Source organism: Spinacia oleracea, chromosome 4 (assembly GCF_020520425.1).
Source record: "Spinacia oleracea cultivar Varoflay chromosome 4, BTI_SOV_V1, whole genome shotgun sequence".
Taxonomy (NCBI): domain Eukaryota; kingdom Viridiplantae; phylum Streptophyta; class Magnoliopsida; order Caryophyllales; family Amaranthaceae; genus Spinacia; species Spinacia oleracea.
Window position 1 is genome coordinate 78,702,286 of NC_079490.1, and position 27,060 is coordinate 78,729,345.

At 37.4% G+C, this 27,060-nt stretch overlaps 1 protein-coding gene and 1 long non-coding RNA gene across 9 annotated transcripts; one reads left to right on the forward strand and one right to left on the reverse strand.

Annotated features, from left to right (window-relative positions):
- Positions 1-1,401: 1,401 nt before the first annotated feature.
- Positions 1,402-3,525, reverse strand: LOC130459207 (protein NRT1/ PTR FAMILY 3.1-like). 4 transcript variants are annotated; one of them, XM_056826432.1, is made up of 3 exons: positions 3,368-3,525; positions 1,985-2,735; positions 1,402-1,887 (listed from the first exon to the last, which is right to left on the reverse strand). In XM_056826432.1, exons 2-3 carry the CDS (start codon positions 2,123-2,125, stop codon positions 1,591-1,593), a joined length of 438 nt encoding a protein of 145 aa, XP_056682410.1. In that variant the 5' UTR covers positions 2,126-2,735; positions 3,368-3,525; the 3' UTR covers positions 1,402-1,590. The 4 variants fall into 4 exon arrangements, with proteins under 4 accessions (XP_056682410.1, XP_056682409.1, XP_056682411.1 ...); XM_056826431.1 differs by having other exon boundaries at positions 3,364-3,525; XM_056826433.1 differs by having other exon boundaries at positions 2,626-2,735; positions 3,364-3,523.
- Positions 3,526-21,112: 17,587 nt separating this feature from the next.
- LOC110777499 (uncharacterized) lies at positions 21,113-26,514 on the forward strand. Of its 5 annotated transcripts, XR_008933162.1 has the most exons (7): positions 21,113-21,527; positions 22,039-22,103; positions 23,122-24,110; positions 24,304-24,363; positions 24,773-24,898; positions 25,504-25,532; positions 26,232-26,514. It is a non-coding gene; the product is annotated as an uncharacterized lncRNA (long non-coding RNA). The 5 variants fall into 5 exon arrangements; XR_008933161.1 differs by lacking the exon at positions 25,504-25,532 and having other exon boundaries at positions 21,114-21,527; XR_008933164.1 differs by lacking the exon at positions 25,504-25,532 and having other exon boundaries at positions 21,117-21,527; positions 23,122-23,229.
- Positions 26,515-27,060: the final 546 nt, after the last annotated feature.

The window sequence follows — 27,060 nt, forward strand, 5'->3', positions numbered from 1 at the left end:
AAAAGTTGAAAATGGTCCCTGGTCGGAAGTTTTCTATAAAGATGGACGCATAGAAAATGCTAGACGACTAGAATGCAAGATGACTAGTAGTTCTGTTTCTTGAACTATGTGGACGTGGCAATGTCTGCAGTCATTTGCATAGATACTTGAGAAGATTAGTATCGGACAGACCTATGTGGGCTGCGCGTGTGTGTGCAATGCTACGTACGACCGATTCCTTGGTCGTTTAGGATTGCTTGATTAAATCGTTTTCCTAATTCTACACGAGTTAAATGTTTTTGTGTTTGATTAAACATTAAATTCTAAAGGATTAATTTAACTAGAATTCTGATAGATTTAGTTATTTGAATCCTAGTAGAAATCTAATTCCGTTATTTCCACCCTATAAATACGTGGTTCATAATCACAATTTATATACAACAATTCAATAAGTATTCATATAGATTAAGTTCAAGTGGGAATTTAATAATTTGTCTAAAGTAATATTTTTTCTAAATTAATAATTAACCTTTCCTAATAAAACATAATACCTTAGAGAATATCCTAGTTGGTTAAATCTAAGGCGGATCCGAACGTGTTGTGGACTATCTATGGAGGGGCGACATTTGGAGTCCTAAACTAGTTCTTGTTCGGTTCGGGAGCAGCTACGGAAGGCACGCATCACATGTATGTATCCTAAATTATGCTAATTGATTATGTGGAAATTAATTTGGATTCCTGGCTTTATGGTTTTTCTTCATGAAATATATGATTTATATTTGTCATAACACTAACACTGACTGCAGGGTTCACGTGCTAATTTCACAGGACACATGTGATTAGTCTGTTGTCGTTGCAGGTTGTTAGTTAGGTTGTTGCTGGTCTTGTCTTTGCTGTTTTGTTGCTTCTACATTCAACTTCACTTCGATGATATAGAGGTTGTGTATCATAGCGTTACATAACTTCTTTTTTGTTCAAATTAAAAGTAGATAAAGAATTCATAAATTTAAACAGAACACTTGACAGATACAGAGTAGGATCTTACTCTCCTTAGGACTTAGGAGTAGGTGCTGCTCAGAAATGACATGAGATGTGAGGGAAATCAAGTGATTTTGATGTTTTAGCTAAGAGCTTCTTCACACTGTATATCGTGGTGGTTTATGGAAATATGGAGAAACAGAAGGTGGGTGCCTTTCCTTCGTTTATGTATGCAAATGCAAGGAAGACCTATCATTTATTTCAATTCTCCCTAAACCTATTAGCTCAAATGGTAGAGCAATATGCAGATGCATAGGGAGTGTAGGTTAGATTCCTACATAGGTTGTCTATAAAGTACATTAAAAAACTCAAAAGTAAATAAAAAAACTCAAAAGTAAATCGAAATATCTCAAAAGTAAATCATAAAAACTAAAAAGTATCTCATAAAAATTCAAAAGTAAATCAAAATATTTCACGTTAGACATGATGCAAACTGTTCAAAGTTGATGCCCTTATTACTACCATGATCTACTGAACATCAGATCTTTATGGATATTTGTGAATTTCGTTGCATTATTAGTAAGAAGTATTCAAAAAGTAAACAAAAAAAACTCAAAAGTAAATAATTTAAGCTCAAAAGTAAATGCAGTTAGTGTGGCAACTCCCATACAGAAGTAATAACAGATTAACAGTTGAAGTAGTTCCAATTGCGTCCTGCAATACACCTGATTTAGTCATGTCAAACTGGTTGGCCGGGAATGTCACTACACAAGGCTGAGTGCCACCGTTCCCCATAGATGTCAGGAGGAGAGACAAGTATAAGACCCAAAGTTGTTGTTGGGATGATGCTTCTTGGCAGTTCACTTGTGTTGGGCATGGTTGAGGGTGGAGTTTTGGAAGAATTGCTGACATGGTAATGTTGAGCATCCCCTGCAACAAATACAGAGTTCAGATGACTGACTAACAAGATCGCATAATATGAAAATGGAAAGAACTTTATGGAACAAGAGGATTAAGATCGATATACCAGTTGATAGAAGATAAAGCCAATTGTAATAGTCCATAATTGGCTAGCAAAAGAGTCAGTTATTAAAGCACCAATAAGAAGTGTAAAACTAGCAGTGCCTCCAAAATTGGCGAGAGTGTTGGAGGCTTGTACAAGCGACATGTTTAGCTGTTGGGTCAAATATGTTATGATATTTGCATGAAATCCAACTCCAGCAAATCTATCGCATAGTTAATTTGCTGCATAAATAATCCATCCATCTTATTTACTCTCGGCATTTGTTCATAAATATTACTACTAGTACCACTTGCAAATATAATATATATTGGGATGACTCAATTTGATACGATGAGTGTTTGGCGAAACTAACTGAAATATTCGGTACAAGCTTTAATGTTGCAATGTTGATGAAATTAGCCCAGGACATTGTTATATATTTATAAAGATCTTGAGCTGATAAATCTTGCTGATGATAATGGGCATACAGTCTTGCAATTATCCGAGTCTATGAAACAGATTCAAGTACTAAACTTTCTAAGAGACAACCTAATAAATGAAGCACAAGAGCCTATTGTATCAGGCCGTCAGCCATTAGAATTTCCATAGAAAATCAAGATCACAATAAGAAATAAATCACGCCTGACAATAAGAACCACAGTCACCTGCAACAACCTCATTAGTCCAAGACCATCATTCTACTACAAGAGAGCATGAATCCAAAAATAGTCTTGATTGGCATTCCTTGTTTTTGGTTTCATTTGTTTGCTCAAGGCTGTCAAAGTAAAGGTTTTTGAATTAAAAGTAAGTAAAACAATACAAAAGTAAATAATAAAACTAATTAGCCAACACTCCCTCCCTGACTTCCTACATCAACAACAACCCCAACAAAGCACCCTAGAACCAAGCAACAAAATAAAGGACTAAATTCAGTCAGGCAGCAACATATAGCAGTCAACAGCAGCAACAAAAAGTAAAGCAGCAACAACAGAACTTGCGACCCATCAAATCAGCACAACACACCAAAATTGCACACAAATACACAACGTAGGCATTGCACTTAAGGCTAAGCTGCAATCAGCTGTCGAACACTCGAACCTATATATTACTAGAAAAACTTCATCCTATACTAATCACATAAATTTTACAAGATTCCACAAAGCAATCACTTTCTAAACTATCCCATTCAAGCTGCAAAATTCGAGTAACTTCTTATCAATATTCAACAAATTCAAATCAACTAAATTTGGGTACATAAAATCAATTGTAGAAAATCAAAAGCAAAACCTAATTCTAGAAACAATTTCAATTAGCAATTAAAATCGCTAAAACTAAAACAAAATCGCAATGACTCGAGCCCTAAAAAAACAAAACTAAAAACAAATCGAAAAAATTAAAATTACCTACGTGCGTGAATTGATAGAGACAAAATCGCAAAGAAGATGAAGGAATTACAGGACGATTATCGAAGATGTTTGAGAAGATGAAGATGTGAATCGAAGCTCATACAGAGGATTTGAGGAAGGAGAGAGAACACGTGAGGAAGAGAGAGAAAGAAAATCTGAAAATTGGGGGGAAAAAGTGAAGTTATTCAAAGCCGGTGAAATTACTCTATTACCCTCATTTTTTGATTTGATCGGGCGAGATTTAGGTCGTTGATTGAATTGATCTAACGATTGAGATTAGTTCTCAGTTCTCATCTTAAGGGGTGGTTCTCACCGGATCCCGATTCTCTCTCTCTCTCTCTCTCTCTCTCTCTCTATATATATATATATATATATATATATATATATATATATATATATATATGAGAAGGGAGTTTAAAATGAGAAGAATGGGAAATGTTTATAGCCTTTTGATCAACTAAATCAAACGATAAAAAACAAACGCGTGCAATTAATAGCAGTTGGTAATTTTGGAACTCAATTACGTGGTTGTACATAAAGATCCGTATAATACACCTATTTCCTCTTTCTCTTCCCTATCAAATAGAAGGTGATTATCACAAAGTACCATTGTGAGGGGGTCGAAAAAGCACGAGGCTAATGCGTGACCTCGTCCCTCGTGGGTGTGACGATTCTTTTTATTCAATCAAGTGTAATTGGATTTCCTGTGAGTTTACACCCAATTGACTAGTAATATAGGAGTCCCCATTCAGTTTTTAACGACAATGAGAAAAACTGACAAAACCCGGTTATCGTGACATAAAGGGAGTGCAATTATGTTTGACCACGATGGCCGTAGGTTCCCTTGTGATCCCTGGTGTGGGGATCTCTCAACATACACCCGCAAGGTAGAGATTGAGGGTTCGGGGGACTGTAACTACCGAGAGGAGTACTCGCTCGTCGATAACTCGAGAGGCAGGATATCCTTACTAGCTCAGCATAAATAATTGAAGGGACATGCGTTAACTATTAAACTAATCTGGGTTGATTTTAGCAATATGCAACATATAATACTAGATCGATCGCGATTATATGATTTAGATTGCATTAAGGGACCTAGCATGATAATCCAATTTCCCAAAAATATTATATTTGTTAGGCGTGGTAGAACAATCAGATTTATTTAGTTTAACAGTTCATAAAAAGGGCGAGGAAAGCAATTAAATCATCGAAAAGGGACACATTACGACGCACCCTTGAGAGGTGCGTCACGGTTCTCAGAAAACTAACCACTTTGACTTTGCTATTTCTCCTTTTTATTTAACGAATCTCAAATTATAGGACAGGATACGTTCTGTTCGATTTATGGATCGATTGCGACAGAACGCGTGAACATTTTCGCAGCGTGAGGCTTAGGCTAAGGGTTGGAGTCAATACTCAGAATATGAATTGTGTGTTGTTGTGTTCTTTTCACGTTGAATTTGGGCTGTATTTATAGGGGAGAGTCCGTGGAAAGACAGAATTGCAGAGTTCTAATCCACAAAGAATTAGGAAAAAACACGTACCCAGGTATTTTCAGCGCCCAGGGCTGGGCGTCAAAGATTTCGGCGCCCAGCTCTGGGCGTTGAAAATATGATCCAGGCAATTTCAGCGCCCAGGGCTGGGCGTTGAAATTGATGTTTGGGCTGTTTTCTTTGTCAGATTCGGACTCTTAGAATCCGGAGTGTATGAGACTTAATCGAGTCTTTTAGTGCGTATTAATTTTATGACGGAATGCGTCTGGGCCCGTTACGAACTCTAGGCTCGTTAGGATTTCAATTAATACGTGACTCTTATTTTCGAATCGTATTAGGAATAGGATTCTCTCGCAATTTCTATCTCATTTAGGATTTATGTTGGAGTGCAACACCTAATTCTGACAGGTTTTCTATCTTTTATGACTTGCCACTTTTAACAACTACCCATTACGTCAGTTACTATTTTTAGCAGGTTTCCATAAATAGCAGGTTTTTATAAATAGCAGGTTTCGGGTGAAATGAAAAGGGGAATTGAGATTCATTTATTTTATAGGAGATGCGTTGTCAAGTGGAGATTTATGTTTTCATCATCGAACCTTTCCCTTTCGGGAATGGGGACAAAAGTAGGTGTCTACAGTTAGCCCCCACTTTGACTGAGTCTTGGAGTAAGACGATGGTCAAAGTACTAGACGGAGTGCGCCACACAAGCCATGGTGACCTGTTTTTGCGAGGGTCTCACGAGCCCCCGAGTGATGACATTTGACTTAAGGGCCATCACTTGAAGTGTCGACATATCCCTCACGTGTCATTGGGATTTGTCAACGGATAGTATAGAAACTTCCTCACTTTGTCATTGGAAGGATCTAAAGAAGTGTAGAAACTCCCTCACTTTGTCATTGGGAGTAGCTACAGATGTTTTTGAAATCAAAGCTATAAAGTGTAATTGGGCATGGCCAAGCCCAACCACGAGGTAAAAATATTTTAAAAGATTCTCATTTTCAGGGCTAGCTAAACGAGAAAACCCCCTTGTTTTTATGGGACGTAAAACGAAGGAAAATCCAGCACATCGCTCTTTTTTGGAAAAAACGGAAAACCAATCCTTTTAATTTTTGGAAAAGGGAAAACCAGAAAAAGTTATCGATGCAGCGACTAAGGACCTGCACGGTTAGTGATGCAGACCCCGCCGGCTAAAGATGGCGAGCATGTCCGCTAAGGGTGGACACCCCGTCCGATAGAAGTGGACGAATCTGTTTTTGAAATTTGAAAATAAGGACCTACGCGGTTTGTGACGTAGACCCCGCCGGCTAAAGATGGCGAACTTGTCCACTAAGGGTGGACACCCCGTCCGATAGAAGTGGACGAATCTATTTTGAAATTTGTTTTGTGTTTATTTTTTGAAAATAAGGACCTACGTGGTTTGCGCCGTAGACCCCGCCGGCTGAAGATGGCGAGCCTGTTTTTGTTTTGAAGATTTTATATTTTTTTTTTCATTTTCGAAAACTGAGGACCTGCGCGGCTAGTGACGCAGACCCCGCCCGCTGAAGGTGGGCGAACCCTGTCCGCTAAGGGTGGACGCCCCGCTCGCTGGAGGTGAGCGAACCTGAATTCGTCTTTTCGATTTGGGATTCGCGTGCCGCGATCTTGCCCGATTGAGGTGGGCAAGTCCCTATTTCATTTTTTCTTGTGATTTCTTTTGAGAATTTCTTTTTATTTATTTTTGTAGGAGCGAATTCTTTCGAGGGATGCTCGGATTTAGTTGCAACCTGAAGGTGGGTTGACAACGTGTTCAGACGGACCATTGTCTTGTGGTCATCATCTTTCATGGTTTTGAGCTAGTCTTTATGGCTCAATCTTGCCACTACCTGGGTCCTTGATTAGGGGACTATGTATAAGCATCAATGGCGACCTTTGTCTTGAGGTCGTAAACCGGTTTTTTATTTTTTGAGACATCCAAACACGGGACTTCGTACAGCGTAGTCTGGGAATATTGTTTTTACTTTGCATAATATATATTTTCCTTCGAGCCCCCAAGCATTCGTGCTTGACGGTCATTTCTTGTCAAAGAGGTTCCTACGCATTCTGTAATGTCCTTGATCGTGTTTGGGATTGTGCTCGTAAGTGCGAGCGATCTTTGTAGTGGTGTGCTACTCTTAACAAAGCCGTGAGGTGCGACTTCCAGTAAAGAAATCGGCAACTTTCAAGTCAAATGAATATGGCAGGGCCCTATAAAAGTCATAGAGGGTCTGGGATCATTTTCGGCGCCCAAGCCTGGGCGTTAAAGATTTCGGCGCCCAGCGCTGGGCGCTGAAAATAATTCCTGGCGAGCTTTCTTGATGACACAGTTGGCCTCTTGTTCGTTCGTTTATTTCACTTGGAAGTTCTATGTATTCTCTTTTCTTTTGTTTTTTCTTTGTTTTTAGAACGTGATGATTTTCTTGAGAAGCCGTAGCCTATTGGTGGACTACGGTGCTTGTCGCTTTGGGGCGATTATTTTAAGGAACTGTTGCTCTTAAGGCGTACAGTTATTACGATAGTTGGGCGAGTCTATATGGCCCGAGGAACATACCTTGAGGCGTAAGACTTTGACCGCTCTTGTTGTTGTATATTTTTTCCTTTTGAATGCGTTCGTGAATGTTCGATACTTAGAATGATGATATGTATGTGCGAACGAGCATTCATAGAATGGCCGTTTTGTGCGGTCCATTAATCAGTTTGCTTGAATCATTATTTTTTTTGACCAATGACTGATTTTGAATAGTTTGCTTAGAAGCTTGATAGGGTTCAGGCCCATTCATGAAGTGGGCTCAAGCATCGTGCCCTTCTTGATCGTTCAAACATTTGCTTCGAGTTTTTTATTTTGCTATGGTCGTTTCGTAGCTTGGAGCCCCCAAGTATGCATGTTGGGATGCTTCCTTTTGGCGTACGATTTTCGTAGGTTCTTTCGAGAAAGATGCCTTGGGGTTTCGCTCGTGTAGGTGCGAGCTATCCCTTTCGTGGTAGGTGATATTTTGCTACCTTTAATCCTTAATGTAGAAGTTGCGTGGCTTGCATTTTGAATTTGGGCAACAAGTAGTCTTTGCCTCTTTTACACGTGCTCTTGGCCGTGCCCGTGTTAGTGCAATATGCCTTACTCTCTCTCTTTAGACTTGTACCGTGGGATGGTTGAACTTATGGTGCAACGTAGGCTTGTGCGGCCATGTATTAGAACATTTCTCCAGGTGTTGGGATATCATTATTTTTTGCATTGGAGTACTTTCATCACCCCTCGTTCAGGTGCTCGAACAAGTGTAGCACCTTCCGCGTGGGTTTGCACGGCTTATCACTTCGTTCGATGTGAGGATTCATAGGATTTCTTCCCCCCCATTTTTTTTATCTGGGCAAAACTTGGCTAGCAGAAAGATTCAGCGCCCAGGCTGGGGCGTTAAAGATATCGGCGGCCAGCTCTGGCGTTGAAAATGATTTCTGGTCAGAACTTTGACAGTTTGTTTTTGATTTTTTTTCTTTCCCTTTTGCTTTGGAACGATGTAGACTGTGTAACGGGCGCTTTATAGGGCGAGCGTTATGTGCAGTGGTTTGATCGGAGTTTTGGTGACTCGCGATTTTCAGTTACCCTTGTTAGTGGGGCGACTTTATATACTCTAAGTAGTGTTTAGAATTTGGGAGGGGTTGTAGCCATTCTAAGGTTCGTTTTATACGATTAAAGCTTAGGATTGTGCCCCTATGATGTATGTATAGCATTAGCGTCGAGAATTTGCGATGAAATCGTCATTTCGGGCATTTTTAGAGTGTTTTTCTCAAGCCCCCAATTGTAGCTACGGGATTGGCTTGGTGATATAATGCTTTGCATACGTCTTTATGCATTCATGGTGACATGGATCATGAATAGTTTGAACCAGACTCGTTTAGTGCGAGGTACGTTCGAGTAGTGACCTGCTACTTCTCTTTGTAAATGTCGTATTATGCGACATCGCCATGGTCAAGGTAGTAACATGTGGAAGTGTGCCTTGACCAAAAGTTAGGTGCCTTTCTTTACCCATAATCATATTTAGAAATTTCTTTGACTCGCGTGTAACATTGAGATAAACGCATACTTAGCTTAAACCAACGACACTTTATTATGTTCGAGGAAGTCTTTGAAAATCATTTCAAAATTATTTAAAATCCGAATCCTACTGTGTACAATCCGAGGTGTCCTAAGTAAGTTGACTTATATAAGGGTTCGCACAGGATTACTTGAGTGAATCAAAATACTGTTACGATTTTTGGAATGTTGTCTAAGAATTTGCCGGAGGCCAGGGTGCAGGCGTCAAGATACACTTGTGCCCGTTTGGCATATGCTTTAGGCTTTTAGGGCCATCTTTTCCAGAATTGCGGGAATATAAACCGTTTTCAAATCGACTTAGATTTACTTGGTGTATGTCTGCACAAAAGGTCAAGGTATACCTAGTTCTTTCCCTAGCTCTTTCACTTCAATTTTTAGCCCCCAGTTGCTATTATGTCTTCCCATTAACGATGTTTTTAGATTTCGATTTTAGATGCCCGTGTCATATGTCTGAGTAGGGTGAGCCTTGGTTAAGTGCCAAGTCCTATTGACAATGTCTTATTTTTACCAAAGGGGATTAGCAAGCATTTGAATTACCATGAACGGGTGCCCTGAGTTCGAAGGAACGATGGGGTGATGCCGTAGAACAATCCTCTTTATTGCAAGCTTACTGCCTTTACTACTTGTTGGCGATTATGATTGTGTCTAGTGGTGAAAGAAGGTCTTTAAGCGAACGACTATGTCTAGTGGTGAAAGAAAGTCTTTAAGTGAGTTAGTTCGCTTTAGGGAGGGTCAAGTCGAGTACTTTAGAGGTCATGGACGCTTGCGCTAGCCCCCATTCAATTGAGGCAAAGCGATATTTTTGAGTCTTGGCTAAGTGCCTAGGAGTGTGAGTGCTCCTTCTGGCAAGGGTACGTGCCCCTATTATTTTTCGATGTGTGCTCATTAATTTTGGCATCTTGATGACTTGGATTCTTTCTTTGACTTAAATTTTTTCTTTCGACTTGGGTTGCAAGTAATTAAATTTCAATAAGGGACTCTATTTCTTATTCTTGTTATTCTATAGGCTTTTAATATTTTTGCAAATTGGTTGGACCGAATCATGGATTGCCTACGTATCCGCCTTAAATAATTATAATTTGGAATCAGGTCTTGCGTAGTTCTTAGCCTAGAAAATGGTTTCTTAGAATGCCGATTTTAAACGAGTACGTTCTAAGGTGGAAACATATTATTTAAAACGGTAGAATAAGTGAAGTTTATTATTATTTTAATCTGCTGCCTTGCCGTAAGCCAAAATTTTGTTTTACTTGTTTTTTTGTTTGAGTACATGTATTTTTTTGGTGGTACGTATATCTGAATACGTGATGTACCCCTCCAAGTGTTCGTTGTTTTTCCGTGTATGTGCGGACAAAATGACGAGCACTTCTGGACAAATTTTAGCAAGCAGAGAGATTCGGCGTCCAGGCAAGGGCGCTAAAGATTTCGGCGCCCAGCCCTGGGCGCTGAAAATGACTTCTGGGCGGATCTTTTTTGGTGCGCTAAATGCTCCTTTTTCTTTTTAGACTAACTTTAGAGGCGCTTTGCAAAGTTTCTTTTTTATTATTTATTATTATTTTTTTACGTTAAGCGTAGAATGTACTTTTCACTTGTCCTTTTTTTATTTGTGACTCAAGACGGTTTGAAAGATGGGTTGAATGAGATAGGGTAATTTGTATAGGTATTGGTCAAGCATAAGGATTACATCTTCTAGGACTCATAATTTGCAGCCTCAAGTTAGTGTCATGAGTTTACATCAACCAAGGCCAATGAGTAGCATGGGGACGGCTCAAGGGTATATCAACAGGATGTATCCAAACAAGTTATATGGTCATTATGCTAATGGTGGTGTAAGAGAAGGTTTGGTCTTTGGAAATGATGGGCATGACGCACGTGTCAATGGCCGTGCGTGGTTTGCGGTTGACAACAAGTTCGAGAACAAGAGTCGAGGTAATGGTTTCTTGGGTTATGGCGATGAGAACATGGATGGGTTAAATGAGCTGAACAGGGACCCCATAGCGAAGGCGTCTAAGAGCATAAGGATTGGAAAGGGTAGACATCGTAGAATTTTATGATTTGGATTGGTTGACTCAATTCTTTTCCTTCGTTTACTTGGGTAGATTTCGCACCTTGGGAGGTACGGGCTAAGTATTTCATGGCTCTTTTCGCTCTCCCTTTTCTCTTTCTATTTTCTCTTTTTGCTTGGGATTTCTCCCCAACATATTTTTTTTTTATTTGGGCTAAAAGGTAGATGGTTGTGGTCTTTGAGTCATGAGGCGAGACTGAGTGAGCCTCGTTTGGTAGGCCTATAGTGGACTTTTAATTTTAGCGGGCCTAGGGTGGACCTTTAATTTTAGCAGGCCTAGGGTGGACCTTTAAATTATCTTACTTTGCAAGCGTTTTTAGTCATTTTTAAAATGTGCAAATAGCGTAGATTCAAAAATGTTATTTTTACCTTATTGAAATTTAACGAAAGAATTACATCGAAAATAATTTTTTTTGCTTTTCAGATTCCGGTTTTACGGGATTTAATTGGAAGTTGTGATTTAGACTCAAACTTTCATTAATCTTTCTGATTATAACCCGTGTATGAATACAAGGAGGTGGCCTAGACTCAAAATAATAACATGGCGTAAGCCTATAATACTTGACCAAGCGACTCTCAGACTTAGGCTAATTGGACCATAACTTTCGTTGGTTAACACTTTAGATTTTAACCCTTGGGTGTTCATTTTTCATGCACCATTTTGCTTAATGTTGGCAAGGTAGTTAATTGGGGAGATCGAATTTTTATTTTTGCAAGACTAGAATCATTAGTGCGGCTTCTCTCTTAGTGTGTATTGCTTTACCCCAATGGTAGCTTTATGGTATGCCGATTTGGGTATTTTCATGGTTGGTCATGTTGCATTCATGGAAAATCTTTTAGTCCGTACTTAGTAGTATTTCAAGGAGCGAGTGACTCGAGAGGACTATGATAGTCGTGACCCAATGTGATCATAAGCCTTGAGGCCATTAATTCTTGCTAATGGTATTGACACCTTAGGTTCACTTTGGGGGTTGTGCGACTATGGGGGAATGATTTTCAGAATGTGAATGTTTCCATTTTGCAAATACTATAATATATTATTTTTATTGGTGAGAGAGAGTGTTGGGCCGTTGATTCTTAGCAAGGGATGACAATTATATATGGGTGCTTATTGATTTAAATGTCAGGAGAGGAGACTCAATATGGTTTAACCTTTTAACTTGCAGAACGACACCAAGCATTAGGACCGATTCTATGGATAAGACAACTAAGACTTAGGATTTAGATTGTACTTTGGCATAGCCTAGTCTAGACTCGGATTTACTTTTTATTCGAACATTATTTTTCCTTAAAAACTTCATTTGAACATTATTTTTGAATACTTTGCCCATGTGACATTCATAATTATTAGCATGTTCGGTTTTGATGCCGAGCATTGTCGTCGTAGGAGGCCTAACAACGACACAAAGAGTTATTTATTTTTTATATAAGTCGCTTTTAGAATCGAGTGCTATTTCATACGCCCTCGTAGAAAAAAAAAATTCACAAAAAGTTTTTTTTGCTACGTATTTTCTTCATGCGTGGGCACCGAGGCTGCTGTGCCTGACCAAAAGGCCAGGCAACAACTTCAGCGCCCAGCAGTGGGCGTGAGAAATTTTGGCGCCCAGCCAGGGGCGTTGAAAATGCGTCCCTGGCTGGTTCTCGTTTTCTGTTTGCGTATACTTTTGTTTTTGCGACTTTAGTTTTGCGTGCTTACCTTATAACGTCCTTTACGCGTTGTGCAGCGTTTGTGGGATTCGTTACAGGCCATCCCGAGCGTCGCTTATTTTTGTGGCGATCGTTCGGGTTTGCGGAGCACGTATTTCGGTATAACTCTTTGGCAAATTGGTTTATGAATGTTTGGGCAATTTTTTAAGGTCGTTGGTTTTTCTAGGACAGTTTGTCACACACAATCACATATTTCGCTACACATAACTAACATTCCATCATGAGGCAATAATAATATGTCACGTAGTTTATGATAGGCTTCTATGGGTAGTTATTTGCGCCTGGCTTGGTACCGCTTCTATCGTAGATCCAACACATACCCCGGTCGAGGTAGTGTCTTCAACAGACGAATTTTGCTCAAGAGGCCAACCCGCAAGTGCAAGCCAAGGGGGCATGCAGGCGAGAGGGACCTAATGAGCGAGCGATTGGGTTCAGGATAGGTGTACTACCTGCACAAGTACCGAGTGGGCAACATGCGCGGCGTATGCACCCCCTATTGGCGAAAAAAGGTATCCTTAGTCCCAACTTGAAGGGGAAATAAACGCGGGGTAGGATCGTTTCACCCTTCGGCTATTTTGATTACCTACAAGCACGAGTATTTCCTTCACTATCCCCAGTGGAGTCGCCACTGTGAGGGGGTCGAAAAAGCACGAGGCTAATGCGTGACCTCGTCCCTCGTGGGTGTGACGATTCTTTTTATTCAATCAAGTGTAATTGGATTTCCTGTGAGTTTACACCCAATTGACTAGTAATATAGGAGTCGCCATTAAGTTTTTAACGACAATGAGAAAAACTGACAAAACCCGGTTATCGTGACATAAAGGGAGTGCAATTATGTTTGACCACGACGGCCGTAGGTTCCCTTGTGATCCCTGGTGTGGGGATCTCTCAACATACACCCGCAAGGTAGAGATTGAGGGTTCGGGGGACTGTAACTATCGAGAGGAGTACTCGCTCGTCGATAACTCCAGAGGCAGGATATCCTTACTAGCTCAGCATAAATAAGGGACATGCGTTAACTATTAAACTAATCTGAGTTGATTTTAGCAATATGCAACATATAATACTAGATCGATCGCGATTATCTAATTTAGATTGCATTAAGGGACCTAGCATGATAATCCAATTTCCCAAAAATATTATATTTGTTAGGCGTGGTAGAACAATCAGATTTAGTTAGTTTAACAGTTCATAAAAAGGGCGAGGAAAGCAATTAAATCATCGAAAAGGGACACATTACGACGCACCCTTGAGAGGTGCGTCACGGTTCTCAGAAAACTAACCACTTTGACTTTGCTATTTCTCCTTTTTATTTAACGAATCTCAAATTATGGGACAGGATACGTTCTGTTCGATTTATGGATCGATTGCGACAGAACGCGTGAACAATTTCGCAGCGTGAGGCTTACGCTAAGGGTTGGAGTCAATACTCAGAATATGAATTGTGTGTTGTTGTGTTCTTTTCACGTCGAATTTGGGCTGTATTTATAGGGGAGAGTTCGTGGAAAGATAGAATTGCAGAGTTCTAATCCATAAAGAATTAGGAAAAAACACGTACCCAGGTATTTTCAGCGCCCAGGGCTGGGCGTCAAAGATTTTGGCGCCCAGCTCTGGGCGTTGAAAATATGATCCAGGCAATTTCAGCGCCCAGGGCTGGGCGTTGAAATTGATGTTTGGGCTGTTTTCTTTGTCAGATTCAGACTCTTAGAATCCGGAGTGCATGAGACTTAATCGAGTCTTTTAGTGCGTATTAATTTTATGACGGAATGCGTCTGGGCCCGTTACGAACTCTAGGCTCGTTAGGATTTCAATCAATACGTGACTCTTATTTTCGAATCGTATTAGGAATAGGATTCTCTCGCAATTTCTATCTCATTTAGGATTTATGTTGGAGTGCAACACCTAATTCTGACAGGTTTTCTATCTTTTATGACTTGCCACTTTTAACAACTACCCATTACGGCAGTTACTATTTTTAGCAGGTTTCCATAAATAGCAGGTTTCTATAAATAGCAGGTTTCGGGTGAAATGAAAAGGGGAATTGAGATTCGTTTATTTTATAGGAGATGCGTTGTCAAGTGGAGATTTATGTTTTCATCATCGAACCTTTCCCTTTCGGGAATGGGGACAAAAGTAGGTGTCTACAACCATCTTTTTTAATCTTATTCATCAAGAGATTGAAAGATTACTCTCTCTCCTCCATACATCAATGGCAACATATACGTTTTTCGATCAACACCTCCATTGATACTTTTTCGATCAACACCTCCTCCAAACTAGATATTTCATATTAAATTTTGTTGTAAAAGTTAAAACCAATTTATGTTGTGACATGCAACAAAATTTGATAAGGAAAATCGTAAAGTGTTGTCCTCCCATTGAATTTATTTATACAATATTAGTAATAATTGGGAAATAAACAAGATCGATTTTATTTTTTGTATCTCTAATACATTTGTGATGTATCTACGATAATGCAATATATGTGTTGTATTGTTAATGTATCTATATGTCTTATAAAGAGGACAGAGGATAGAAAGAGGTGACCTGGTCTCTCATAGAAATTTTACTCATTTGCACAAAATCTCCCTTTAACCTTTTTTCTCAATTGAATTTTTTTACTCATTTATAGCAAATGAGCAAAAATAATTTGCTCATTTGAATAAAATGAGCAGATTTTTTTTGCTCATTTAAAGAAACGTGAATATTTTTCTTATTTCTTCTTCCTCAAACCTCCTCTTCTCTCCTCTCATATATACCACCAATCAATTCCAAAAAATAATCCCCAATTTAATTGACCAGCTCATTTCTAACATTGATAAAGACATAAATCAAATCAATTGAAATCAAAATCAAACAAGAAAATCAAGCGCATGAGCTTTATATTATGTGGCTACGCCATATCGATCAAAACCAAGTAAATAGAGTAAAGAGAAAGAAGGAGGTGAGAGATATAATGAGGAAGAAATTGAAAAGTAGATGAAAATTAAGCAACAAAAATGGAAGACATAAAGTTATCTGCTAATCTACTATACTGTAATCCCCCGTAAATTTATAAAGTTATTAATATATTTTAACGTATAATTAATTATATTTAAATGAAATTTGTGAATTTTAGTAATAAATATATATATATTGATTGTATATTTATTTTATTTAAATGCATTTCAAATATTTTAATGATTTATGAAATCAAACATTTTTAGAATCATAATTCGAAAACGATTTGAAACATAGAAACGATTCGGTTTTAGAAAGAGTATTTCTATTCGGGTTTGGACTCGAGCACTTTTAAAATTAGAAAAGGAATCCTAATCCTAGTCTAATTAAAATACCTAAGCCCAAATAAACCCCAAACACAAAAGTTTACCCACTCAATTATTCTCTCTCCTCTCAACTCACAAACCCACAAAACAATTCACGTGAATCACTTTCACCCTTCACGTACTTCTTGTTGCTCCTTATAGAACCAGCAAACCACCTCCGTCAGCCCTCCACCACAGACCAGCGCCGCCGCGGCCGCCGACCACCTACCCCGTCGACCGTCGCTGCAGTCAGGCCGTTGCTTTGCTTATCCTCCTCTTTGTTTTCTCCTTTCGCACGCAACCAGCGAATCACCAGCCACCCGCGCCACCAGTTGCGGTGTCCAACCTCCGAGACCGCCCTGACCCCTCTGCCGCGAGCGACCCTGCCGTAGTCGTGCCTCTGTCCGCCGGCCATCACTTTCTCCCCCTCCTTTATTTGGTTAGTTCTTTAAACCCTAAACTAATTAATGAATTTAATCAAGTTTTAAATAATTTAAATTATGTTATTAAATTTAAATTATACGATTTTATGATTTAGTTAGAATTTTCAGATTATATATTATGTTTAAATAATAAATTTAATTTCAGATTATGTAATTGCATTGAATTAATTATTTTTAATTATTTAAAGCATGAATTTTAAGTCTTTAATGGTTTTAAATCATGGTAGGTAATTAGGGATTATTAAATTTATTGTTTCGATGTTCTAAGAATGTTAAGTTGGTTTTGGTGAAGTTTTAAACGATTTTATATTGCTAGGAAATTTAAAAGGATGTTTTATTGGAGTTTAGAACGATTGGGGATCATTGATTCAATAATTACGATGCTAGGAAATAAAATATCCAAGTTTTGATATTGAGGAAAGTTCTAAATATGTTTAGGATGTATTTATAATGCTTTATTATAGTTGTGAATGATTAGAAGTTGATTGGGAATCCTTGTTCGTTGTTTTAGGCGGAGAATTCTCTTTAGGCAACTTTTGAAAGTGTTAAAGTGGCCTATCAGTTTGTTTACACAAGGTACGTACATACCTGTGTGCTTGGGGATGTGTGCTTATGTTGAAACCGTTTGTTATGTCTTTGAACTTGGTTATGTTGAAATTTACATGTTTAATAATGTTGTTGGATGAACCTGTTGAACATGGATTTTATTAAGAGAATTATAACATGTTAGCGTGGATGATTGATGCAAGCATGTTGGTTGTGAACATTATATTATTTCATATATATTGGTTTAGATCGATTGATCGTTGTTCCCTTTTTAAGCATTTCAATACTTTATGAGGGTCGAGGACCTTGTTTAGTAAGTTGATACTTTGCACCTATATAGAGGTGGTTAACCATTGTTAAAGGAAAAGTTTAATTAATTGGAATTAGTTCTTGATTGATAATTTTATGATCGCTTACTTAATTCCAAGATAAAAACAATTGTGAATACTTGTTGATTACGTGATTTATGTGATTGATGAGTCATAAAAAAGTATTAATTGGTAAATCATGTAAAGTGAAACTGAATAGCAATAGCTTTAGACTGTGCACGTCTGAAGTGACGGACAAACAGGAGTTTGGGTTCATGGTGGTAACCCATGGCCGTTTCTGGGACCAGATTGATCACCGTGTTCTATTTTATTCAAAAGTTCCGACCTTCCTAGAAAACTGGATTAGGGAGTTCTAAAAACTATTTGGGGCGATAAACTGTCCTGAAAAAATGAAAGTAGGCCAAGCTCTCCTTTACCTAAAAGATGAGGCCGATCTATGGTGGAGAGAGAATGGAACTAGGCTAAGTGTTGTTGAAGGATTTAATTGGGACTCATTTGTTGTTGCATTGAGGGAAAAGTTTTATCCTCCTTTTATAAGAAAACGAAAAGCACAGGAATTCATAAACCTTTGGATGGGGAGTATGACCACCGCTGAATACTATAGCAAATTTATAGCGTCGTCGAGGTTTGCACCTAAGGTTGTAGCCACAGAGGAGATAAAGGCTCAGAGGTTTGAGCAAGGGTTGGCCGATGAGATCCAGTTGGGATTAGGTGCAGTAACAACCATCCTGGTAGAAGCTGCAAGGGAGTATTAGTGACCTGCAACTACTGTTAGAAAAGGTGGCATAGGGAGTTTGAGTGCTTCACTAGGTAGAAAAAGGAACAAAATAACAATGGGAGTGGTAACCAAGGGAAGTCAGGGTACAACCAATCCGGAAATCAGAACTCGAAGCCTGTAGGGTCGCGGAATAACCAGGAGAACCACAATAAGTCTGTCAATGAGAACAACAACCATAATAAGGCTCCGGGCAAACTGTTTGTGATGAGTAGGAATGAAGCTGAACATTCTGCAGAAGTAGTTCATGGTACTTTTTCTATTAACTTCGTGCTAGTTAAAACATTATTTGATTCGGAAGCAACTTATCCTTTCGTTTTGTCATCTGTTAATAAGAGTCTGAAGTTAGTAGATTTTGAATGATTGATTTACCTGTTATTATGCCTACTGGTGTAACCATAAGGTGTATAAAATTATTTAAGAACTTGCCTTTGAAGATAAAATATTGCGTTTTCCCTCTGATTTGATAGAGTTTAATCTGGGAAACCTAAATGTAATTCTGCGAATGGATTGGGTAAGCTTGTACAAGGCTAAAATAGACTGTGAAATTCAGAAAGTAAGTTTAAGGAACCATATTGGAAGGTTGACCTCATATAGATGTTTTGAGAAGTCCTAGAACCTTTAGTTATTTCTGTAATGCAAGTGAGGAAATTGATGAATAGGGAGTGTGAACTATTTTTTTTTTCCTGTAGTGTGTTAGAGGTGAGTAAAGAAGTTGGAGTGAAAATCGAGGATATTCCCATTGTGAATGGATTCATTGATATGTTTCTGAGTGAAATTGCGAGTATGTCACCTGCTAGAGCATTTGAGTTCACTGTAGAGTTAAATCCTGTATCGACACCTATATCTAAAGCGCCTTATCGCATGGTACCTCCCAAAATGAGCGAATTAATACATAGTTGCAAGAGTTGTTTCGTTAAGGGGGTATATTAGGCCTAGTGCATCATCGTGGGGAGCTCATGTGTTGTTTGTTAAGGAGAAAGATAAGAGTAGGGAATTGTGCATCAATTTTAGGGAGCTAAACAATGTTACCATCAAGAACAAGTATCATGTACCTAAGATAGATGACCTATTTGACTAATTGAATGGCGAGATTGTGTTCTCGAAGATTGATTTGTGTTCGAAGTATCACCAATTGAGGATAGCTGATAAGGATATACCTAAGACCTCATTAGGACTTGTTATGGTCATTATGGGTCTACAAGCCTTTTGGGTTAACCAATGAACCTACCATAGTTATGGATTTGACGAATAGGACTTTCCACGAATTCCTAAATAAGTGTGTTGTTGTATTCATTGATGATATCCTGATCTATTAGAAGAGTGAAAGAGAGCATGATGAACACTTGAGGGTTATTTTGGAGACAGTATCATTATTAAATGAAGTATACAAATCTTGAAGTGTTGTGTGTATAAGTTACACCGACGGAAAAGTGAAGGACTAAATTGATTGAAAACTACGTTACGTAAAGGAATAAATTTAAGAGAAGATTCGAGTGGTCCAGGATCGTTAGAAATCATTTGTTGTCTTGAAAAGATTGGAGGAATTATATGAGTTGGTGAAAGAGCTGAGAGTTAAGCCCAAAAGTTATTCATCCATGAAAGGCCTAATGAGGTTCAGTAAAAAGAAAAGTTGAGCAGAAGGAGTCTCTGTAGATCCTGCTAAGATTCAAGCTGTGAGTGAGTGACCTACTCCAAAAAAAGTGTCTGATATCTGAAGTTCCTAGGCCTATTTGACTAATTAGGAGGTTTGTGAAAGACTTTTGGAAGAAAGAAAAACCAATGACCAACTTGTTGAAAAAGGAATCGAAATTCGAGTGGAGTGAAAAATGTGAGGAAGTTTTCCAGATTTTAAAAGAAGCGTTTGACCTCCGCACCTGTTGTCGCGTCAATTGAAACCTTATGAAACCAATTACCCTACCCATGACCTAGAGCTAGTTGTAATTGTGATTCTCTTTGAAGATTTTGAGACATTACCTTTATGGGGAAACATGTAAGATCCTTATCGACCATAAAAGTCTGAAATTTTAGCAAAAAGGTCCAGTGAATCTTGGGGACGACACAAAAAATGAGTATTTCTTTCCACCTTGAAACCGATGGTCAAACTGAGAGGACTAACTAAACCATGGAGATATGTTGAGAGCTTGTACTTTTGACTTTAAAGGACAGTTGGGAACACCATCTAGATTTGATTGAATTTTCGTGCAACAATAGTTATCATGCGAGCATTAAGATGTCACATTTTGAGGCATTGTATGGAAAGAAGTGTAGAAGTTCCACTTGTTGGAATGATTTTAGTAAAAATATAGTATTGGGGGCAGAACTCGTTGAAGAAAAGATATCCAAAGTTATTCCCTGAGATGAGTTACGAGGGCGTAACTCGTTTTCTTTAAGGGGGTAGAATGCGATAGAAATTTGCGCTTTTTACCTATTTTTATGGCAATTTTATGCATTTTATGCTCATTTTTTAGCAACTTATACATGTTGATGCAAAATAAATAGATTCTCCACATAAGAAAAGGTGTTCTTGAGTAACACGAACAACTTTAAGTTGGAAAAGGAGTGCACATGAGTGGCACAAGTACTTCTCTAGTATGAATGAGTTAAAGACTTTTGAAAAATGTGTGAGTTCTCGTGTCAAGTTTCGGGACGAAACTTCTTTTAAGAGGGGTAGATTGTAATCCCCCGTAAATTTATAAAGTTATTAATATATTTTAACGTATAATTAACTATATTTAAATGAAATTTGTGAATTTTAGTAATAAATATATATCTTGATTGTATATTTATTTTATTTAAATGCATTTCAAATATTTTAATGATTTATGAAATCAAACATTTTTAGAATCATAATTCGAAAACGATTTGAAACATAGAAACAATTCGGTTTTAGAAAAAGTATTTCTATTCCGGTTTGGACTCGAACACTTTTAAAATTAGAAAAGGAATCCTAATCCTAGCCTAATTAAAATACCTAAGCCCAAATAAACCCCAAACCCAAAAGTTTACCCACTCAATTATTCTCTCTCCTCTCAACTCACAAACCCACAAAACAATTCACGTGAATCACTCTCACCCTTCACGTACTTCTTCTTGCTCCTTGTTGAACCAGCAAACCACCTCCGTCAGCCCTCCACCACAGAACAGCGCCGCCGTGGCCGCCGACCACCTACCCCGTCGACCGTCGCACTAGCCGTCGCTGCAGTCAGGCCGTTGCTTTGCTTCTCCTCCTCTTTGTTTTCTCCTTTCGCACGCAACCAGCGAAATCAACAGCCACCCGCGCCACCAGTTGCGGTGTCCAACCTCCGAGACCACCCTGACCCCTCTGCCGCGAGCGACCCTGCCGCAGTCGTGCCTCTGTCCGCCGGCTAGCACTTTCTCCCCCTCCTTTATTTGGTTATTTCTTTAAACACTAAACAAATTTATGAATATACTTAAGTTTTAAATAATTTAAATTATGTTATTAAATTTAAATTATACGTTTTCATGATTTAGTTAGAATTTTTGGATTATATATTATGTTTAAATAATAAATTTAATTTTCAGATTATGTAATTGCATTGAAATAATTATTTTTAATTATTTAAAGCATCAATTTTAAGTCTTTAATGGTTTTAAATCATGGTAGGATAATTAGGGATTATTAAATTTATTGTTTCGATGTTCTAAGAATGTTAAGTTGGTTTTGGTGAAGTTTTATACGATTATATATTGCTAGGAATTTTAAAAGGATGTTTTATTGGAGTTTAGAACGATTGGGGATGATTGATTCAATAATTGTGATGCTAGGAATATCCAAGTTTTGATATTGAGGAAAGTTCTAAATATGTTTAGGATGTATTTAGAATTCTTAATTATAGTTGTGAATGATTAGAAGTTGATTGGGAATCCTTGTTGGTTGTTTTAGGAGGAGAATTCTCTTTAAGCAACTTTTGAAAGTGTCAAAGTGGCCTATCAGTTTGTTTACTCAAGGTACGTACATACCTGTGTGTTTGGGGATGTGTGCTTATGTTGAAACCATTTGTTATGTCTTTGAACTTGGTTATGTTATGCCTTTGAACTTGGTTATGTTGAAATTTACATGTTTAATACTGTTGGATGAACGTGTTGAACATGGATTTTATTATGAGAATTATAACATGTTAGCGTGGATGATTGATGCAAGCATGTTGGTTGGGAACATTATATTATTTCATATATATTGGTTTAGATCGATTGATCGTTGTTCCCTTTTAAGCATTTCACTACTTTATGAGGGCCGAGGACCTTGTTTAGTAAGTTGATACTTTGCACCTATATAGAGGTGGTTAACCATTGTTAAAGGAAAAGTTGAATTAATTGGAATTAGTTCTTGATTGATAATTTTGTGACCGCTTACTTAATTCCAAGATAAAAACAATTTTGAATACTTGTTGATTACGTGATTTATGTGATTGATGAGTCATAACAAAGTATTAATTAGTAAATCATGTAAAGTGAAACTGAATAGCAATAGCTTTAGACTGTGCACGTCTGAAGTGACGGACAAACAGGAGTTGGGGTTCATGGTGGTAGCCCATGGCCTTTTCTGGGACCGGATTGATCACCGTGTTCTATTTTATTCAAAAGTAACTCGATATCGCAGGTCATTGGGGTTACGGAGTCGCGCCCGTACCTCGTCTTCCTTAGTGAAGCTTCTAGTTAGACAACTCGGTCCATTGACTATTTCAATTAAAATAATATTAATGTTATAAAAGTCTAGTCCTGTCTAATCCAGTCTAGTCTAGTCTAGTCTAGGCTAGTCAAGTGTGGTCTTCAAGCTAATATGTTTTGGTTCTCCTTACTTATGTTTTATTAGTATCATGTTATGATTGTTCGTTTAATAGAATCATGTTAGGATTATTATTGATTTAGTATGTAGTATTCAGCTTTGCTGATTACGTGCTTTGTTTGTGTGTGTTGATCATGGCAATGCCTTATTGATCCTGTGATGACCCATTTTTGTGAGCAGTCTCTAAGGATCAATAAGCATTGTCCATCTGCAGGTTTGAAGATGTTGCATCATTGATATCGGGAATAGAGAGCTTGTATTTAGTTTTGATTTGCTAAGTTGACTTGGGTTTGTTTAATTGGACTTTAAACTTGTTGAACTAGATACACTGATCTTATTTTCGTTGATTGGTTTGGGATTAACTATGTAGTTCATTATTTATAAACCTAAAGTTATTTTAAAGTTTTCCGCTGCAAAATTCTGAATAAGCCGATACGTTTTCACACGAGCGATAATGCCTTGATAATTCTCTACGTTTTATATAAAAATGGTGTTTTAGAAAATGGAGAATTGTCGGGGTGTTACATATACAGTGCTAAAGAAGGAGAGAGAAAGATGGACAAAAGAGAAAGTATAGGGTGAGCCGGTGAGGTCGTAGGGTGTACGTTTATGCTATTTTGGTTTGGTTAAGTTTTCAAAGCATCGGTTTGATTAGTTTTGTTGTTTGACACACGCGCAAAAGATGGATCGTTGGTTGAAATAGATTGTAAGGCTGGGATTACTTCTCATTCTTCCCATTATAAGGATTTTCTCATTGGATAGCAACCCCGTATATATATATATATATATATATATATATATATATATATATATATATACATATATATATATATATATATATATATATATAGGACCAGGTTCTGGTGAGAACCTCTCTTAAGATGAGAATCACCTTATAATGAGAACCTCTACAAACCGTTAGATTTAGGTGAAACAAACGGCTGAGATCGTATCTCGCGAATTAAATCATGCGCGGCTCTTTTCAAGCTCCTTACTGAGCTGAAATTTTCTCTCTCTACAACCCTCATTCTCTCCTCACTCACGTTCATTTCTCTCTCCTCACTCAAATTCAAACGCAATCGTCTCTTTCCTCAACCGTTTTGCTTGAAATTACACTTCAAAAACCGCCAATTATATCTTAATTTCACGAAGATTACAAAGATTTTGAGGTACTTTTACTTAATTCTTTCGATTTTGTTCCTTTTTAATGTCGAATTTGCTCGATTTTTTGTGATTTTTGCTCGAAATTCTGCGATTTTTTCTCGAGTTTATGCGATTTTACTCGATATTCTGCGGTTTTTGCTCGAGTCTCTGCAAATTACACCCCATCTTTTTAATCCTACTATTTTGATGAATTTGCAGCTTGAACATTGCATTTTCTGGTGCCGGAGCTTCCATTTTTTCGGCGACTGAACTTCTAAGGTAATTTAACCTAATTTTTGATTAATTTTGAAGATATTTTGTTTACTTCTCAGTATATTAAGTGTAGTTTTGATGCAATAATTTGTTTACTTTTGAATTTGATTGTGAGTTGATAGTCAGTTTTGGTTATGGAATTAGCTGATTTAGAAACTGTTTTATAGAAATTTTGTGTAAAACTGGAATTAGGTGCTTTAGAAGCTGTTGTAGAGAAATTTTATTGGTGTTGTTCAGTTGGTGGGATTTGTTCTATTATAATATTGTTGCACTTAGTGATTATCTAACTCAAAAGTAAAGCAAAACTTGAAAAAAGTAAATATAAATTATCTAAAAGTAAACAAAATATTGCTTAAAACTTATTTTGTTGCACTCAGTTCTTTACCCGAATTTGAAAATTCATGCTCAAAATCAGGTATCATTTGAATCTGCAAATTGATCTCAACACAGTTGTTATTTGCTCAAGTACCAGAATTCGTTAATGTTCGGCTTGAATTTGTGAATTCGTCAACAAAATGCTGCGAAGTTAAAGTAGATAATGGTAAGAGTTGTAAAACCTGTCACTATCAGTTTTTTAATTTCTTCAGCTTCATTGCAAACGAATTTTGAATTCAAAATTTAGGGCCAACTCAAGTGTGTTGAATGTTGTTTGGTGTGTATCTACATCGCTTTTTAAATTGGGTTACAGTAGCAGCTGGTTCTTGTTTTGCCTGAGTTGACCAGCATGACTGATGGGTTAAAGTTGAGCCAGCTGGTGTAAAATTTGGTCTGCTAGTGTCTGTTCTGCAGCACAATTTTTATATGCTTTGACTGTTAGGTATAATATTTTTATTCTCAATTTGGGATAGATGACTAGCAAACACAATTACATATTTTCTCCTATAGCTCTCCTGTTTTTAAAATCAGATTGGAACTTATTAGGAGTGAATCAGTTAGCTAGATTAAAAATGTGTTAAAGTAAATAAAAATTGAACAAAAGTAAACTTAATATCTCTTAAAGTAACCTAATTTATACTACTAGATGATTAAGCCTTTTGTTAGTGTTTGCTACAAAAGGCTTAAAGTAAATATTCAAATGATATAAGAAAATTGATTAACAATGTTTTTCTATTCTAACATAAACTTCTTTTTACCCTGTTTTTGCAGAGAATAAATAATAAAAGGCTAACCAAAAGGTATTTTATTTACCCTTGAACTAGTAAACTAAATCTCTCTGAAAGTAAACGATATCTCTCTAAAAGTAAACTAAAATTGTAATCGTGTTATATGTGGCCTGCAAGAAGTAAAGGATTATTAGTCAATACTTTTTGCTAGAATTTTTATTCTTAAGTAAACAGGCATTTAGTAAAAGTAAATTAAGTATCTCTAATAGAAAAAGCAAATTAATATACATTGGTATAACAAGTGAACACAGACGTTTTTGCAGTGCAATAATCCATCAAAGATATGAATTCTCATAAAGTAAACTAAATATCTATAAATGTAAATTAAACTTCCCTAAAACTAAACCTATTAATTAAGGATTGCTCTATGCTGCTGAAACAGATTCAGGTTACAACTTATTTGTGGTGCTTGCAGGCTCCTAAACTCGAAGGCTTAGTGCCATAATGTTGTGGTTCTAGTTTCTGTTTTGTCTGTGCTACCTGATGCAGCTTGTTTTGGGGTCTGTTGGCTAGTTTTTTTTCTTCTAGTTTCAGCCTTTTGGCAACAGGTTTGAGTTGGCCTGGTTTGATTGTAGTTCTGGCTGTGGGAGCTTGGAATGCAGCGTTCTCTGCTGTTTGTTTTTTTTAGTTCTCAGGTGTTCTTTTGTGTGAAGATTGATCTCCACTCATGTTAGTTCTCAGGTTTTATGTGTTCCATCTTCTGGTGTGCAGATTGGTGTGTAGCCTGTGCAGTGCTTGGGTGTGGAAGAAGAGTTACTTCTGTGCTGCTATTTTTGTCAGTTGCAGCATGTTGTGTCACTTGCAGTCTGCTAGTTTCCAATAGCTTAGTGATTATTTATGTGGCTTGTGTGTCTGTTTCGTTTTTGTGGCTTGTTGGGTTGTAATGCTTCTATGAAGTTTGTACTCTTATTTTGATTTCAATATATTCTTATTTTGCCCAAAAAAATGTAAACCTTAATCTTTATAATATTAGATGAGTTATATTTCTTTGTAAGTTGCATTAGTATTTAGATGTGATTGTTGATACTCAACCTTCACTGGTAATAGTGTATTTCTGAGGTAATAGTGTGCTGGTGGTTTTAGGTCTTTAGGTGGTGGTGTGCTGGGCTGAGTGCTTTCTTGTTCTTAAGGTGTTCGACGTGGTGTATGCAGTATGAAGAAGACGATACTGTGTTGAGTATTTTGTATGGCATGATGTTAGTTGGAGTTGAGTATTTTGTTACTAGAGGTCCTTAAACCTATTAGCTCAAATGGTAGAGCACTATGCAGATGCATAGGGGATGTAGGTTTGATTCCTACATAGATTGTTTCTAAAAGTTTTTTAAAAAAAAATCTCAAAAGTAAATACAAGGAGCTCCAAAGTAAATAAAAGAAACTTAAAAGTAAATCAAAATAAATCAAAAGTAAATCAAAATATGTTTAAAATATATGTACAATAAGTATACATTAAACTAAAAAATAAAAGAGTTACGTAGTATAGACCTTTATTCAAAACGAAAGCATAAAAAACGAAAGTAAAGAATATAAACATATAGAGTAA